The 18432-nt window shown below is 45.3% G+C and overlaps 1 protein-coding gene across 7 annotated transcripts in view; it reads left to right on the forward strand.

Moving 5' to 3' along the window:
- GLS (glutaminase) overlaps positions 1-18432 on the forward strand; it is a 165267-nt gene that overhangs the window by 124586 nt on the left and 22249 nt on the right. The window contains exon 15 of one of the 7 annotated variants that reach the window (XM_073306199.1): positions 8929-10744. The exons of the other annotated variants lie outside the window; for them this stretch is intronic. Coding sequence (XP_073162300.1) covers positions 8929-9057 — 129 coding nt within the window. The 3' untranslated portion in view covers positions 9058-10744. Of the gene's footprint in view, positions 1-8928; positions 10745-18432 lie in introns of those variants that run through there. 7 annotated transcript variants of the gene reach the window in all.

Raw genomic sequence — 18432 nt, forward strand, 5'->3', positions numbered from 1 at the left:
TTCTGTTAAATCTTATTTATAATGTAGAAAACATTCCACACTTAAGGTTGCCAACTTTCTAATTGCACAAAACCCAGCATGCTTGCCCTTCCCCCTTCCCCAAGGCCCCACCCCTTCTGAGGCCCTGCCCCCACTCACTCCAAACCTCCCCCACCCCTCCCAGGTCGCTCGCTCTCCCCAGCCTGCACTCACTTTCACTGGGCTGGGGCAGGGGTTGATTGTGGGAGGGGGTGAGGCTCCAGCTGGGGCTGCAGACTCTGGGATAGGGCAAGAAATGAGGGATTCAGGGTGCGGGAGGGGGCTCCAGGCTGGGGCAGGTGGTTGGGGTGCGGGAGGGGGTGCGGGCTCAGGGGTGGGGCTAGGGATGAGGGTTTTTGGGTACAGGAGGGGGCTCCGGGCTGGGGCCGAGGGGTTTGCAGTGAGGGAGGAGGCTCAGGCTGGGGCTGGGGTGTGGGAGGAGGTTCAGAGTGCGGCCTCCAGGAGGGAGTTTGACTGCTGAGGGTTGGGGTGTGGCTTCTGGGAGGGAGCACAGGGCTGGGGCAGGAGGTTGGGGTGCAGGAGGGGGTTCCACCCTGAGGCAGTGGGTTGGGGTGGGGGGTCTGTGAGGGAGTTAGGGTGCGGGAGTGGGTTCCGATCTGGGGCAGGGGGTTGGGGCACAGTAGAGGGTTCGGGGTGTGGGCTCTAGCCGGGAAGCGCTCACCTCAGGTGGCTCCCAGTCGGTGGTACAGCAGGGCGAAGGCAGGCTCTCTGCCTGCCCTGGCTCCGCACTGCTCCCGTAAACGTCTGGCATGTCCAGCCCCTAGGAGGAGGCATGGCCAGTGGCTCTGGGTGCTGCCCATGCCCACAGGCACCGCCCCCACAGCTCCCATTGGTGGCAGTTCCCGGCCAATGGGAGCTGTGGAGCCAGCGTGGGGGGCAGCATGCAGCACTTCCCTGATCACCCCTGCTGCTAGGGGCCGCAGGGACATGCTGACAGTTTCCAGGAGCTGAGCGGAGCCAGGGCAGGCAGGGAGCCTGCCTTAGTCCCGCTATGCCACCAACCGGACTTTTATTGGCCCAGTCAGCAGTACTATCTGGAGCTACCAGGGTCCCTTTTCGACCGGACCTTCTGGTCAAAAACTGGACACCCGGCAATCCTATCCATGCTGCATTTTAACATCTTAAAGGTAGGTGGATTTGGGGTTTAAACAGGTTGGTAGTGATTGTTGCAGCTTTTTGGGGCAATAGCTGGCTTTTGAAAGAGCCCTATGGTTTTGGTATATTCTGCATGCTTTGTAACAAAATTAGTGTTGATGTCAATGGAAGTGCACTCAGAGTGCAGGATATTAAATAGAGATCCTTAATGTGGATGGTTTTGAAACAGGATTTAGTTTTATTCCAAATGAATTTATAAAGTGTAATTACTTATAACATGCTTTGAAAAATATTTTTATAATACAGTGAATAGAAGTGTGCTGGACTTTTTCAAAATATAGACAAAATAAATCCCTGATCAGAAGAGTTTAGTTGTCTTCAATCAGCAAGATGAGGAAAGTTAAAGAAGGGGAGTAGCTGTGGGGCAGGTGAAGGAGTTTACAAATACAATAACTTACTTTGTATGTGCCCCTTGTGTTTTGGGTGGTTTTTTTTAATATGTGCCTTTTTATCTACTAAAGATAATTTTTGATGGACAAAAGGACTGGGTATTGTAAAGTGGAAGCTGGAAAAAAGGGAATAGTGGAAAAGCCAATAGAAGAGTGAAAACGGCTAAATCACCCAAGTATTTACTCATCTGCACTGTAAAATATTATTGCTCACATTATTTCAGGTCTTGATACATACATGTCATTGATTATTAATGCATAGCATGGTACTTCAAGAATGAGCTTTATTTAAATTATAGTGTTCTGCCTGTTTCTCATTAGTATCTGGAATGCTGTAGTTTTTTTTTAATTTGGTTTACATTGGGCAAAACAGTGCAAAGTTTCATCTTTCTTTCGTTGAAAAGTTGAATCCACTATTTAAAAATGTTAATGTTCATCAGAGAGAGCTGTTTTTTTGTAATTATACTTGAGTTTATTATTGGAACGATTTAACATGCATAGTGAATTGTATTTTCAGTACATGTTTTGTTCTGTTGCTTTGTTTAGGGATCCAGATATCACATGCGACATTCCACATTTATGCGAGTTGTTACAATGGCAAGAGGCTGTATAACTCTGTGGGCCTCGCAGTGGTGATTATGCAGTGCCTAAAGCAGGGGTCTCAAATTCGAATAACCGTGAGGGCCACATGAGGACTAGTACATTGGCCCGAGGGCTGCATCACTGACACCCCCTTCTTGCTGCCCCAGCCCCACCCCCACTCCACCCCTTCCATGAGGCCCTGCCCCACCCTTTCCCAACTCCTTCCCCGAAGTCCCCACCCCAACCCCCCAGGGGTTGCAGGGGGTGGGGGGTGTGGCGGGCTCAGGGCAGGGAGTTGAGGTGCAGGAGGAGTGCAGGGTACGGCAGGGGGCTCAGGGCAGGGAGTTGAGGTGCAGGAGGAGTGCAGGGTACGGCAGGGGGCTCAGGGCAGGGAGTTGAGGTGCAGGAGGAGTGCAGGGGGCTCAGGGCAGGGAGTTGGGGTGCAGGAGGAGTGCAGGGTACGGCAGGGGGCTCAGGGCAGGGAGTTGAGGTGCAGGAGGAGTGCAGGGTACGGCAGGGGGCTCAGGGCAGGGAGTTGAGGTGCAGGAGGAGTGCAGGGTGCGGCAGGGGGCTCAGGGCAGGGAGTTGGAGTGCAGGGGTGTGTGGGTGCGGCAGGAGGCAGGCAGGGAGTTGGGGTGCGGGGCGCAGGAGCGGTTCGGGGTATAGGCTCCGGCCCGGTGCCGCTTACCTAGAACCGCTCCGGGGTGGCAGTGGTGTGCAGCGGGGCCACGGCAGGCTCGCCGCCTGTCTGCCCTGGCCCCAGGCTGCTCTGCTCCGCTCCAGGAAGCAGCTGGAGCCGTGTCGCGGGTGGGGCCACAGGGCTCTGTGTGCTGCTCTTGCTGCTCCTTCAGGTACCTCCCCCGAAGCTCCCATTGGCCGCGATTCCCCATTCCCAGCCAATGGGAGCTGCGGGGGGCGGTGCCTGGAAGCGAGAGCAATGCATGGAGCCATCTGTCCCCCCCACCCTCTGGGGCCACAGGACATGGATCCGGCCGCTTCAGGGAGCGGCAGGGGGCCGGGCAGGAGGGGAGGGGCACTTGGCAGGCCATGCGAAAGAACCCCGCGAGCTGCATGCAGCCCGCAGGCTGCATGTTTGAGACCCCTGGCCTAAAGCTTGCTAGCTGCTTTACAAAACAAAAAAGACATCTTTGCCCCAAGAGTCTTGCAATAAAAGATGAAATAACATACCTTCAGATGTGTTGATGAGGCTGGAAATCAGGTAGAAATCTGGTAATTTAAAGTCACCTTACAGTAACTGGTTTCAGAGTCGCAGCCGTGTTAGTCTGTATTCGCAAAAAGAAAAGGAGTACTTGTGGCACCTTAGAGACTAACGCATTTATTTGAGCATGAGCTTTCGTGAGCTACAGCCTTCATGAAAGCTTATGCTCAAATACATTTGTTAGTCTCTAAGGTGCCACAAGTCCTCCTTTTCTTCTTACAGTAACTGTAGCTCTTTGAAATGTGTTGTCTATACATATTTCACTTTTGGTGCACATGCGTCATATGTGCATGAGATCGGATTTTTTTTTTTTTTTTTTTTTGGAATAGCCGCGTCCATGAAGCCATGCCTGTGCCCCTCCATGCCTTCTTGGTGCCTATAGCAGAGAGGTGAGGGGGCGGCAGCCCACGCTCAATTCCTTCACCAATAAGATTCCTGAGATTGGGCCTCCAGCGAGTGGGAAGAGAAGGCTGGATGCAGAATTTGTGTGCACAACATGTCTTGAACTACAGTTACTGTAAAGGAATCGTAATTTCTTTGAGTGATTGAGGACACAGATTCCGCTGTTCGTAATTAGCAAGCAGTCATCTGAAAGCTACGAGGCAAGTGAACAAAGGCCTACTTGAAGAGTGCTTGTAGGACCGCCCTGCTGAAGCTTGCATCTAACCTATAGGCTTGCGGCAGGGAATAAGAGGAGATAATGGTGTGGTCTGAACTTCATTTAGAAGCTCTTGAGTATTTCAGAAATGGGGAGATGTGCAAGGCAGGCCACAGAAGCCACCTAGGCACAGGTAGAATTATCTCTAATGTGTCAGGGTGGGTCTTTGTTGGCTAGGGTATAATATGCTGTGACAGTTCTCAGGATCTCAAGGGCTCAGTCACCTTGTTGCCCCCTGCCTCTAGTGAGAAGTAGTCTTACCTGGAGCGGCTGGGTATTAACTCCCTAACACCACCAGCCTTTTAGCCACTCAAGCCCTCTCCTCTGGGTTATGCCAACCTTGTCTTCACTTTGCAGGTTAACAAGGGGAGCCCCTTCGTGCTGGAGTCCCTTTGAATTGTTCCCCTGTGATATCCAGCCCGATACTGGCCACTCTCAGAAATCCCAGATCCTCTGCTCCCTAAGGAGCAGTGTATCCCAGTTTACCAGTTTTACCTTAAATCATTTTTCTTATAACATGCCCAACACTTGTGAGTACGTACAGTAAAAAAAAAAAGAAGAAGGTGCCTAGGGGAGGAGCCTCTACTATGGACTTGAGAGGGAGCGGGAGGAGAGTAATTTTCCTGCAGCTTAAGAGCCCCTCTCTCTGGTGTGCTCTGCCTTAAATTCAGTACTAAAGGGAGACTACCCAGAGCCAATCATAGCTGTGATTGGGTACTGGTCTGGCAATAGGATCCATCAATGCCATATGGGGGCCAGTGCCAAAGATGTGACCGGTGCTGAAGGCTGTGGTACAGTGGTACACAGGACCATCCTGGCTGAAGCCATGGTGCTTGGTGCTGATGTAGGCAATGCCAAAGTGGGAGTGCACTCCTTGTATTTGAATGTGACTATGGGTCCCAACTTTGACTTTGTTGCTGAAGGTTCTGTATGGGACTCCATTTTAAGACTTGACAAAAATCTTAGAGGTTCTCCATCACCGGTGTGGCCAATGTGGAGGGCTTATGTGGTGCACTCCAGGAGCTCAGACTGGTGTCGAGGCTAATCTAAGCACTGGAGGTGCCTGCTACTGATGGTTTCTCAGAGGGTCTGCCCAGAACAGAGGCTGCCTGCATTGATCTCTCAAGGAGAAAGAGCTTCAGCTTTGCGTCCGTGCTCTTGTGTGCTCTGAGAGAAAGATTTACAGATGAAGCAGCATGCCGGCATGTGGCTCTGACCCTTGCATATAATAGGCATCAGGTATGGCTGTCACTGACTGGCATGGCTGTATCACAGGATGGGTGGATTAGAAAACCAGTGACTTGGACTCTGCCATCTTGGATTATATACAGGGGGATATGTACCAGCGAAGGAGAGGAATATAGGAAGAGAAGAAATGCTATAACTACACTAAAATAAGAAAAAGGGTGTTTCGAATGCACTCTAAGGCAGAATCTATAGACAGTCTCATTTTAAAATCAGCAGTCTCAATTTTAGAATCAGCATTCCCTTCCTCAAATATATCTAGTCTCATGCTAAAGATACTGTCCCTGATTAACAGCAGTTAATTAAAATACATTAACTGATATGTGCAATGTTACATGAATAGGGGATTTATAATGTACAGATCGTGATCTCTTCAGGGCCAGGAGTATGTCCTATGTGTCCAGAAAGCACCAAGCATATTGTGGGGGCTTGTGTAATCTAAATAATAACCTTCTTGGTTTGTTAGAACCTAAATACAGATTGTGATTTATATTTTGCTCAGTCTAGGTATTCTCATTCAAAATCCGAATATCCTATTATGACTTTCCATTTTTAGTTAAATGAAAACTTACTCCATCATTGCTAAAATTTTCATTCCTTGATGCAAAATAGTTTTATAGCTCATTTGAATCTTTTCAACCAAGAAGTCTATTTTTGTCTGGCCTGATCTGCACACACAGTTGCACCATTTTAACCATATCTATTTAAAATATTAGTTAAATCTGTGTATCTTTGTGTGTGAGTAAGGTCTTATGGAATTAATGGATACGCTTTAAATTATAGGTTCAAACTAAACTGATATGAACCAGGTTTAAATATACATAATTGTGTCAGTGCAGAATTTTTCACCGATTAACTAAATTGGTTTTTAACCAATTGTTAAACCAGTGCAACTTGTGTGTAGGAAGGCCCTAAAATAGATGTGTGTATTAAATGGACCACACAGATTCATGGGAGGCAGAGATAATTGTGCGTGTGGGGGGAGGAATCCAGAGTTAAGAACTTTTAATACCTGAACTGGTCAGGAAAAGGGATGAGGGGGGAGGAATTGCACAATTCTTTTCTTCACTTCAAAATTGTCAAAATCTACTTAACACAGATAAATTTACCTAGAATTAGCAACAAACAGTCACTCCCATCAGTCACAACTGTAAATAATTATGAAGGTGTTTTGTATGATAGTATAAAAGCTATTGGCCAGCAGTATGAGATGTGTCACTAGTTAGCGTTTCTGGTTCGAGCCAAACTTTGAGAATTGAGTGAGTGTGCTGTTGGAGACACTAAATTAGAAGTTCAATTTGGTTGCATCCTTCTGACAGTCCCTTTCTGTTGCTTGCTTTGCAGTTACCTTTATAAAATGGAAGAGAGGCATGAATGTGAGCATTTGGGCCCCTCTATAATTAAGTCTTTTTTATTATTAGCTTTGAAATCACTGGGGGTTTTTTATGCAGGTGGAGAAAAACTTGTCGGTTCTATGGTAATAGTATCTGCTTTTTTAAGGTCTTTTTCTTCTCTTTTTTGTATTCTTGAGCTACGTGACACCAAGTATTCAAGAATATAGTGCCTTGTTAGTCTCTAAAGTGCCACAAGTACTCCTTTTCTTTTTTCAAGAATATTGTGTTTCCCTGTATCTTCATTACCTTGAAACGTCATTCTGTGGTACTTCTTGCACATATTCTCTTCAGTCTTCTTCTAATTCCCTTCTCTGATCATCTACAGGAAGTTTCTCAAGCTATAAACAGTGCTAGCTGTAAATTATTGGGAGGTGTTTGCCAATACTTCCTCTGTGAAGACCTGGCTATATATTAACTTTGAGGAAAACCAGGTAATTAATCTAGGAAGGTAAACTATTCCTCCACGTAAATGTTAAGATACCACCATTCAGTCTCCCTTAGGTGAATTGAACTGTGTTAAAGCTTACCAGTTTTTGACACACTGCATACTACTGAGAGCTGAATTTTCTGCATTTTTCTTAGTCTATTTGGCTCCCAGAGTTCAGTAGAGTCACTTGGAATTGATTCGGTTTTTGTTGTATGTGTTATAATTTTCATAGTGGCAGAAGTGACCTTGTAAGTCATCTAGAACTTTCTCTGCACATTGAAATCTATATATTTACTGGTGTATAAGAATTGACAAGAGATTGCTTTATTTTTCCCTTCCTGGATGTAGATTTATAGTGATGTATAAGTCTTTAACAGTTAAAATTATTAGTGGTACCCCAGGTAAACTGTGTGCACTTTGTATGCAAGCATTCACCTGGCTTTCCATCTTTATACAATATATTTTCTTAGTTCAGGTAAGTCAACCTGTTCAGCAGGATGTTCCCACACTTTGCCTTGCAGGGCACCAAAGGGTCACACGTCATTTGCATTAAATAAAGCAATCTGGAGACATGGCATATGGCCAGACATATGGAACCCCCGCACTCTGGCCTGTTGGTTCAATATGGAGCACTGCATGCTGAGATCTGTTGCCGCTAAAAGTTGCACTTCCGGGTTGAGGGCCACCTTTAACCACCATTGCACTGAAGCATGATTTCTTTCCTGCAAATAATTTGTTGTATTTCCATTTGACCCTAAATTGGATTTCTGAAAAATTTTGGAGATGTTATTGTGAATAAAAGGACATGATCTTTTTTTTTTTAATTACATTTTCTATTAAAATATTTGGGTGGTGAATGAAAATATCAACTGGAAATGTATGTGCCTCTGATCTGGAAATACATTACTTGCTAAGGGAAAGATTAGATCAAGGACCACGTGGAAGCCCTCGTCATTTGAGTAATTATTAACAAAACGATGTGAGCTAAGAACATGGTGCTGAGCAATTAGAAGAGGTAATCGTGCTTGCTTCCTGTTGATGTGATTAGCTAGTCAAAAAAGTTTTCCTTGAAGTAGTAGACAACTTCTATATGCACGATTACTCACACAGCGTCAGAAGTATTTATTTTAGGTCTTTTAGCCACTTGTAGACTTGGTTTTGGTTAAAATATGTAGAACATATTGGCCTGCTTTTCTGTATCAATACATTAATGTGCATGGTCAGCATATGAGCATAAATTCTATAAGGCTGTTCATAATCCTTGTTTCTGCTTGTCAGTATTTCTATTTTTAAGAACTTATTTTTCAAAAGATTAGAACTTGCCTAACTGAACCCGTAAGTGTTTGAAGATGACATTTACTATTCTGAGTGAGATAAATTATTTAATTTAAAATCAATAGGTTTAATATTCCTAAATTTGGTAGAGAAGGGAAAAATCAAATTTTTTACTAGTTTCATGTGTACAATTTATGTCTCTAGACTTAAACAGAAACGTAAGCTCTTGTGTGAGTGCTTGTCTATCTGTTTTCCACTCTTTTTGTGCTCATGTGCCTGAGTTCACATTCTTTTGGCAGTGTCTGTTGGGCCACACCTGCCCCCCAGATTCCTTTGTATGACCCACATAAGGGCATAAAGGGTGGGGCAACCTCAACTGTCCTTCAGTTCCTTCTTAACGCCTCTGGCTAAGTCGGAAACCCTAGCAGTGTCCGAGTCTCTCACTCACTGTGATATTAATCCTTTTGTAGTGTGAGAAATTAGGGGGTTTTTTTGAAAAAAAAACAAAACAAACCACTGTTTTTTTTCCCCCCATGAATTCTCAGAATTCTGTGGCACTGGGTCCAGCCCTTACAGCAGAGCTGAAGTCTCCTGGATTTAAGAACGGTTCATCTGGTGATGTGATGGTCATAAGCAATGTACCTGTTGAGCTTTGGAGAGGGGCATATTGCTGACAAATGTGGCACTTACAGGTCATTCTCTAAGAGAGTTTTAGGGAAGACTGTCTTGCCTTTTGTGTTCTCTTTGTTGGGGTATTATGGGCCCCTCTGCAGAATCTCGAGTGTTGGATGCTCAAAAGCTTAAGCAAACCTTTTCAGAAAGTGTTCCTGTAAACTTGGGATCTGCTCAGAGCTCAGGGACTTAAGTCTAGAAGAGGCCATCTTCTAAGACCAGTAAAACATCTGTGGTCCAGGGGAGGAAGATCCACTTCTCCAGCAAGGGGTACAGATCTCTGTCTCCCTTGCTGGTTCCTAACCAACAAACACCAAAAAAAGGCAGAGATCCCCTTGGTCTGCCTCTTTTAAGGGTAATTCAAGGTCCAAGATGACTCCAACTGGCACCCTGTCAGGCACCGGTCACCGTGCCTCTGTATGGACTGACTCTGAGCTTCAAGTATTGCCTGGTACCAACAACACTGATACCCAACACTTTTGATAGATTCTGTCTGCCATACAGCCTTTTTCAGTGCTGACAGGTTTTATAGTACTGAGCCATCTGGCTGTCTCAGCGCTATGTGAGTCACCACTCCTTTCAACTACGGGGAAGATAACCTCTTCCGGTCTGGTTTTACCTCTGACTCCAATTAAGACTGCTGCACCTCTGGAAGAGGGAGTCTGTCTCCTCTTCCTCCTTGGAGCATAGCAAAGAGGCATCACCAAAACACTCTAGAAGTCCTGATCATTTTGATTCTTTGTGACTTTGCGACGGAATCTAGGGCACACTATTACTCTAGAACTAAGAATTCCGAAAGAGAGCACTCCCCAGGTTGCTCTGCCTCATACCCCTACCATCAGCCTTGTCGCTGTTGGGCACCACGAGGCTTGGAGCCAGCCAGAATGCCAGTTTCTGCAGCCCCACCTGGGGTTAGGACTCCTTCCACAAAACAGCAGGAATTGCTCAAAGACCAATTCCCCTGAACAGCTGCAGGAACAGACTGTGCAGAAGCGGATCTGCAGGCTGGTGAACAGATCATACCAGCACCCGTTCCCTCTTCTTCACCTGTTGAGACAGTGGTGGTACCTTTGTCATCATGCACAAAGCCTGATAATAAAACATTTCAACATTTATTATGCCTTATGTTAGACATGCTCAAAATTTCTGGGGCAGTTGTCCAGGAGAAATCCCATAGACTCCTGGGAATCTTACAATCATCTTTGCATGGATTGTGATGCCAATAAACAAGGGCCTTATGGGGCAAGCCAAACTCCTCAAGTAGATACAGGTTGATTAGTGATATCAAGTCTCCGTGTTAGGATTTGAACATTTCTGCATACAATCTGTTCCAGGTTGCTAGTAGGGGCTGTGGTCCATAGGATGACTAGACAACTGGGATCACCAAAATTCATGTTCAGAGAAGCAGCCTGAGACTTGACCTTATTTGGCTGCAAAAATTATTCTTCAGCTAGTCTGCAGGTGAGAATTCTCAATTATCAGGCTGCATTGGCAAAATGTTCTAAATTGGGATAGTGTACCTAAATTCATGGACAAACTCCCTCATGACAGCAGGGAGGAATATAATTCTCTTGTCTGAGGCTCAGCTTATGACACATTTCTTTCCAGGCTGCTCTCAACATTTTGGACACAGCAATAAGATCTCTGGCCACTCCATTGCTGCGAGGAGGTCCTCTTGACTACAGCCATCTGGAGTATCAAAAGAAGAGCAAACAATGAGAGAGTTGCAACAAAGTTGCATTTTGTTTAATAGTAAAACAGACAAAGGCCTGCACTTACTAAAAAATTCTAGGGGAACACTGAGGTCACTAGTACTAGTTCAGTCATGGCATCAGTATGCCTTCAGCCATCTTTGAAACATTCAGGCAGAACCTAAAAATGAAGTACCAAACAGCAGACTTGTTTTTATACTTGTGTGGTTTCATTGGAGAGCTTGGACAAATCAGCTTCACAAGTGTCATATAGTCCTTTTTATATATATATATATATATTTTATAATCAAAATGCTTTATATGAGACTGAGAGTCTCAGTCCTCATTTACAGACTGGAAAGAGAAGTTTTAGTCACTTACCCAAGCAGTGATTCAGTGGCTGAATGAGCTAGAACTGAGTTCTCTTGACTCCTAATCCTGACCTTGAGCCACAGCTAATTTGTATGGGTTTTTTTTTTTTCTGGGTTTATTTTTGGCTCATTGAAGTGCGTGCTCCTGCTGTCTGCCTTCCTGGCACTAAGCATTTTAAAACCTAATCAGGAAATCTGGCCTTCTCCAATTTTTAAACTCCTGACTTTAAGCATTGTAAAAGCTTTATCTTCTGACACATTAGGGAAATTTTTTTGTTAAACTTTTCTCTAAGACTGAGAGTTTTTATGGATGGCAGGGATGTACTTGTTAAAGCAGATTTTTAAAACCTGTTTAGTTAGTTACATTATCTTGAATAGCTTTAAAAGAATGTTTACTTCATAGTCCCTCTAGGACAGTGGTCCCCAAACTTTTTTGGTTGTGCCCCCTGCCCCCTTTGCCCAGCCTGCACTCCTCTGGGAGTTGGTGCTGGGAGACACAGGCAGAGCCGGAGGCTGTGGGGTGGGCCAGAGCTGCCACTGTGGCCAGGGCCATAATCAGGAACGGAGCTATGGCCTGGGCTGGAGCCAGGGTCAGGAGGGGGGAAGCAGCTGGAGGTGGGGCTGGGTGGCGCCTCCACCCTGCCCCCTGTGCGGGATGGCCCGGGCCCCTCCATGCCCCCTGAATGTTCCTCTGCACCATTGTACGGGGCTGCGCCCTACAGTTTGGGGACTACTGCTCTAGGACCAGAGGCATCTATTACGAGGGGTGTGTTTTGTTCCAGCTCCAACCTGCTTCATAGCTCTTCCAGGTATTGGGTTCCGGGGGAATGGCGGCCACTCGCATTCCCATTTTCTGGCTCCCAGGCCTTTATTATATTTTAAAAATTAAAATAAAATGAAAACACTGTTCCGATAAACTCTACCCTCTGGGGGGGGAGACAAGGCACAGGTGTAGCCCAACAGACACTGCCAAAAGAATGTGAACTCAGGGTACATACAGGATTTTTTTATCGACTTTTGGTGAAAGCATAGTACGTCTGTCCAACAGTCAGTAGGCTGTGTCTGGTGGAGAAGATTCTCCCAAAAATTAGTTTAATTTACATTGAAAATTGTAATCATACACAGACAATGGTTCCCAATGTGAATATATTTAGTGGACTATAGAGGCACATTCCAGTGCAATATACATGATGTAAAACTATCTCTTGTTTCTAAAATAACTTGGTGTTATCCTGTGTTGGGGGCTGAAGACTTTATTCCCCTTTCTGTTGGCATTTCTGATGTTTTTGTCCTTTTCTGCCTATTTTATCAATCCAAATTTCTAGAACTAAGACAAAGTAAAAAAAAAAACCTAGAATCTGATTACTTCGTAATTCAAAGATGTTTTCTGTATTCTGACTCTTAAAACTTCAGGCACTGGAAACATTTCACTGATAGATTATATTCAGATTTATCATAATCAGAAGGTTAGGCCAAAACTTTCAAAAATAGGAAGCTAACGTTAGGCTCCTAAATCCATATTCAGTTTGGGTTTAGAACTTCAACGTAGTTTTTTCTGTTTTAGTATAGATCACTGCACCTGGTCGAGATCTGACATCAGCACATCCTGGGATTTAGAATGTGTGCACTGCTGAAGTATCAGGTTTAAACATGGTGCATTTTATTTATTTATTTATTTTTCAAAACAGGGTAACAGGTGATTTAACTTGGGTGATTGTTTTTCTGCATATTAATTAAATGTCTTTTCATAGGGATTAATTTTTATTTTTAAAATAAAAGTAGCAAAGCGGTGTGATTTAGATCTTGCTACATTTGGAATTTGGTACTTTTGTATTGAGACAGTCCCCTCTCTAGGGCTGATTTGAACTTTCTTCAGCAGCAATTTGACCACTTCCACAGACCATCTATTAAACAGATCCCACTGAGAGCTGAGAATGTAGGGAAACCTTGTAGCAGTAAACCTCTCCCCTCAGTGTGACACATTAATCCAGGTTCACTAGACACACTCACCTTCAACAGCTCAGAATCTATTTTTTGAGTTTCAGAGTTAATCCAGCTCAGAGATAGATTAATGATGGCATATCCTGTTAACAATAAGTGCAAAAGCTCAGGAAGTCCAACGGCTGTTGCAACATTCCTGTCTTGGAAACTTGCCCTTAATACAAAGTATTGATGCACACGCACGGTCATTTTGCAGCCTGTACACTTGCACATTGTTTAATATGTCAATTTGATTATGGCAGAGCTGCTAACCAAAAATGACTTTCAACAGGCCAGAGTATGAGCCAAGAGTAGGAGCACAGAAGAGAGATCACTTAGTGCTTTGCCATAGTCAGACAATAAACAGAAGCAGAATGTGGCATCTCTACCATGACCTGTAGCCTTGAAATAACTTTTAGCAGACCTTTAACACAAATGTGTGGAGGAAACCGAGGTTGCCGTGGCAATGTCATCCTCTTAAAAGCCCACCACTGTTGTTCCAATACTGCAAGAAGACAGATGTGACTGTTTAACTAGGCTGCTACTTTATTAATGTGTTTGGAAAGCTATCCCTCAATAACTCTTTCAGTGCTGGTCATCCTTCCTTCTATAGTCTGTGCTATCTGGGAGATCTGTCAGCCGTCCAGCCTTTTAACCCAGCACCAATGCTCAGACCCCATTCCACTCCCCTTGTAGGAGGGATGATGGTATGGGGGAAAGGGGTTGGCTACTTGCTGTACTACCTGACATTAGGAGCTCCAACCACTTTCCTCACTTTCTGTAGGGGATGCTGTCCCCTTATCCTGCTTGCAGTTCAGTTTATCAAGGAACTTGGATCCCCTTTTGAAAAAGTAGCTTCACTGGACACTTGCCAAGTTGCAACAACATGAATTTTACAACCACTGTGTCTCTGGGCTGCTGAGAAGAAGGTGGAAAAATCCCACTTTGCCCAGGCCAATTTAGCGGTGTGGGGAAAATTTCCTTCCCAGCCCTGAAGTGACCAGCATGATACCGGCAGGCCCAAAACCCCATCCTGTTTTAATCGCAAAGGGTGAGAGCTCTGGTTCATGGGTGCAGAAGAGCCTCCTGGGCAGGGGGAAGGATTTATAAACCTTCCCCTTGGGTGCATGGGATCTAGTTTGCTTTGGCTGCACCCTTTAATCCAGCCCATCAGGTAAGAACCACCTTTTCCCTTGTTACCCTTCCCCTGCTCAAGCCCACAAGGAAACTGAACTCCCACAAGGGTGGGGGACAGAAGGAGCCCCAGAGCTATTTTCCCCCACTGGTCCAGAGAAAACCTTCCCATTTCTGATGCTTAGCAAGCATTCTTTTAGAACATGTTCCATCACATCCTTAATATGTCATCTGTGTGATCAGCTTCTTTCAGTGGGCATAGGAGGGGGTATGTTCCACCCACAATGGTTCAGGGCCTCTACCGTGGGCCAGAAAATTAAGAGTAAGGAACTGCAATAATTTCAGTTATACTTGAAGGCTGGCTAGTAAATGAATTACATTTACATCACACTGAAGTTCAGACACTGTCAAGATGCTGAGTGACAGGCACATTTAAAGAACATTTGCTTTTTCTGTCACTTTTTGAATATCCTGCAAAAGATTGTAACCACTAAGGTTTTTTTTTTCAAGTGTCATGTGAAGAGATTATGGAGAGAACAGATCTCCTACGCTAATGTAATCCCATCAGCATGTTGCCTCATCTGGTTAGGTATTATTTAGCCTTTCCAATGTAACACTCTGTGGGTCGGCAGGGTTCATTTGCCCCAAGATCAGCCACATTATTACAGTTAGTTTGGGAGCCAGGATCCCAGTGCATGCAGGAGAGACACTTTCTTTCAGGGAAGACCTTTTGAATTTGCAATAGTTTTTATTTGTACAATCAGCAGTATTACAAACACTACAAAGCAGATGAGGTAGTACAAGCATACAGAGCTACTACTTTGAGTGGTGATCCAATAGGTGCTCTACTCTAGATGTGTCTCTGTCCCTGTGCCTAGAATCAGAGATTTTTGGTAGCCATGCCCATTTGGGTTGCATATGTGCCCTCCCTGTCTCGCGCTGTACTCTGCCATTGTATAGCGCTGTGCGGCCAAACTGCCCAAACAAGAGATCCCCAGTACGGTCAGTGACTTCAGTACTGACCAGTGCACGGCTGAGTACCTTTAAGGCAGTTGGAGCCTCGGGTACTGTCGCTGCCGTTAAGCCGAAGGACTCTAATAGGGCAGGCTCAGACAGACATCCCTGTTGGGAGAAACGAGCGGAAGCGATAGGCCCAGCCTCTTCTTAAGATAGCACCAACAGAACTGCTCAGACATGCGGCACCAAGTAGATCGGCTCTGCAAAAAATTACAGTGCCGCCTACTGGACACTCAACAAAGCCCAGAGTGGCCACGGCACCAAACCACCATTTAAACTGTAGCAGCAGTGACAGCACGTGTTGCCACGGTACCTATAGCCATTACGGTATTACAGGGAATTTGTGTGTCCAAAGGACTGCCTAGTATCGGAGATGCCTGAGTCTCCGCTTTTGGGTACCGATGTGTTTGCGGTACACATCTCAGCCTCAGACGTGCACTCTACTCCACCGCCCAGGACTGTTCCTCCTCCTCTAGTGCTGATGACAATGAGGAGGAGGAAGGCATTTATTCGGTATCAGCACGGGGCTCCTCACCACAACAGGGAGCTACCAGAACTGACCCCTATATTCAGATAAGCTACCACCACACATAGGCATTGACTTCTGCTGGCGCTGGTGGATGCTCGATCCCCCTCTATCCCTGGCCCCGCCCCGACTCCACCCCTGCCTTGCACCCACGGAGTTGGCGCCTAAGCCACCACACCAGACATGATCCACAGGGTTGATATGAACACCCATGGATGTCCCCACCCATGCACTTTCCATCGCAGTTGCCTTCCTGGGACCCATGGACTGTATACGGGCAGCAGTTTTCCAGACCCTACAGTACTCACAAAGAGAGAGTGAGACATTCTCCATCAGCCTTGATAGACAGCCTCCCGATCCTCAAGAGGAAACCTTTGAGGAACAGGAGAAGAGACCAGAAAAAGAAGCCACACCTGCAACCAATATTTCTTCATCTTCTCTTGATGAGGCTGTCATGCCTTCTCTCCCCCCCAATAGCAGCAGATGATTTCAAGCATTTTCAGGAGTTCTTCAAAGAGAAAATTATTCTCTACAAATCCCCATTGAAGAGGCTAAAGAATTTCAGCAGAAGTTGCTTGCTATCCTCCAGACATCGGCATCAGTGAAAATTGCACCTCTCATTAATGAGGCACTGATGGACCCAGCTAAAGCTATCTGGTGGACACCGGCCACAATCCCCCACACTTGCAAGAGGGCAGAGAAAAAGTATTATGTACCCTCTAAAGGCATGGACTTTTTATTTTCTCATCCCCTGCTGAATTAATTTGTTTTTGATGCTGTGAATGAACATGGCAGACAGTACCACACTAAAATCACTCCATATGATAAAGCCTAGAAGCTTTTAGATTTATTTGATCACAAAGCATCTTCATCAGCAACACTGCAGTTTAGAATTGACAACTATGAAGCCCTTATGGCAAAATGCAGTCATACTAATTATTCAAAATTGAGTGAGTTTATTCATTATATTCCAGCTGATAAAAAAGAACAATTTCAAGCAATCATGGCTAAGGGTCATTTCCTGGTGAGTAAAAAGAAAAGGATTACTTGTGGCACCTTAGAGACTAACCAATTTATTTGAGCATGAGCTTTCGTGAGCTACAGCTCACTTCATCAGATGCATACTGTGGAAACTACAGAAGACATTATGTACACAGAGACCATGAAACAATACCTCCTCCCACCCCACTCTCCTGCTGGTAATAGCTTATCTAAAGTGATCATCAAGTTGGGCCATTTCCAGCACAAATCCAGGTTTTCTCACCCTCCGCCCCCGCCCCCCCCCACAAACTCACTCTCCTGCTCGTGATAGCCCATCCAAAGTGACCACTCTCTTTAAAATGTGTATGATAATCAAGGTGGGCCATTTCCAGCACAAATCCAGGTTTTCTCACCCCCTCACCCCCCTCCAAAAACCACACATACAAACTCACTCTCCTGCTGGTAATAGCTCATCCAAAGCGACCACTCTCCCTACAATGTGCATGATAATCAAGGTGGGCCATTTCCAGCACAAATCCAGGTTTTCTCAGCCCCCTCCCCCCCACACACATACACACAAACTCACTCTCCTGCTGGCAATAGCTCATCCAAACTGACCACTCTCCTTACAATGTGCATGATAATCAAGGTGGGCCATTTCCAGCATAAATCCAAGTTTAACCAGAATGTCGGAGGGGGGGGGGGGGAACAAGGGGAAATAGGCTACCTTGCATAATGACTTAGCCACTCCCAGTCTCTATTTAAGCCTAAATTAATAGTATCCAATTTGCAAATGAATTCCAATTCAGCAGTTTCTCGCTAGAGTCTGGATGAGTGGCATTGCTGAGCGGCATTGCTGGCCATGTACATTGGTCAAACTGGACAGTCTCTATGTAAAAGAACAAAGGGACACAAATCAGATGTCAAGAATTATAACATTCATAAACCAGTCGGAGAACACTTCAATCTCTCTGGTCACGCAATCACAGACATGAAGGTCGCTATCTTACAACAAAAAAACTTCAAATCCAGACTCCAGCGAGAAACTGCTGAATTGGAATTCATTTGCAAATTGGATACTATTAATTTAGGCTTAAATAGAGACTGGGAGTGGCTAAGTCATTAAGCAAGGTAGCCTATTTCCCCTTGTTTTTTTCCACCCCTCGCCCCAACGTTCTGGTTAAACTTGGATTCATGCTGGAAATGGCCCACCTTGATTATCATGCTCATTGTAAGGAGAGTGGTCAGTTTGGATGAGCTATTGCCAGCAGGAGAGTGAGTTTGTGTGTGTGGTTTTTGGAGGGGGGTGAGGGGGTGAGAAAACCTGGATTTGTGCTGGAAATGGCCCACCTTGATTATCATACACATTTTAAAGAGAGTGGTCACTTTGGATGGGCTATCACGAGCAGGAGAGTGAGTTTGTGGGGGGGGGGGCGGAGGGTGAGAAAACCTGGATTTGTGCTGGAAATGGCCCAACTTGATGATCACTTTAGATAAGCTATTACCAGCAGGAGAGTGGGGTGGGAGGAGATATTGTTTCATGGTCTCTGTGTATATAATGTCTTCTGTAGTGTCCACAGTATGCATCCGATGAAGTGAGCTGTAGCTCACGAAAGCTCATGCTCAAATAAATTGGTTGGTCTCTAAGGTGCCACAAGTACTCCTTTTCTTTTTGCG

The sequence above is a fragment of the Lepidochelys kempii genome, chromosome 11 (genome assembly GCF_965140265.1).
Source record: "Lepidochelys kempii isolate rLepKem1 chromosome 11, rLepKem1.hap2, whole genome shotgun sequence".
In the NCBI taxonomy this organism is placed as follows: Eukaryota; Metazoa; Chordata; order Testudines; family Cheloniidae; genus Lepidochelys; species Lepidochelys kempii.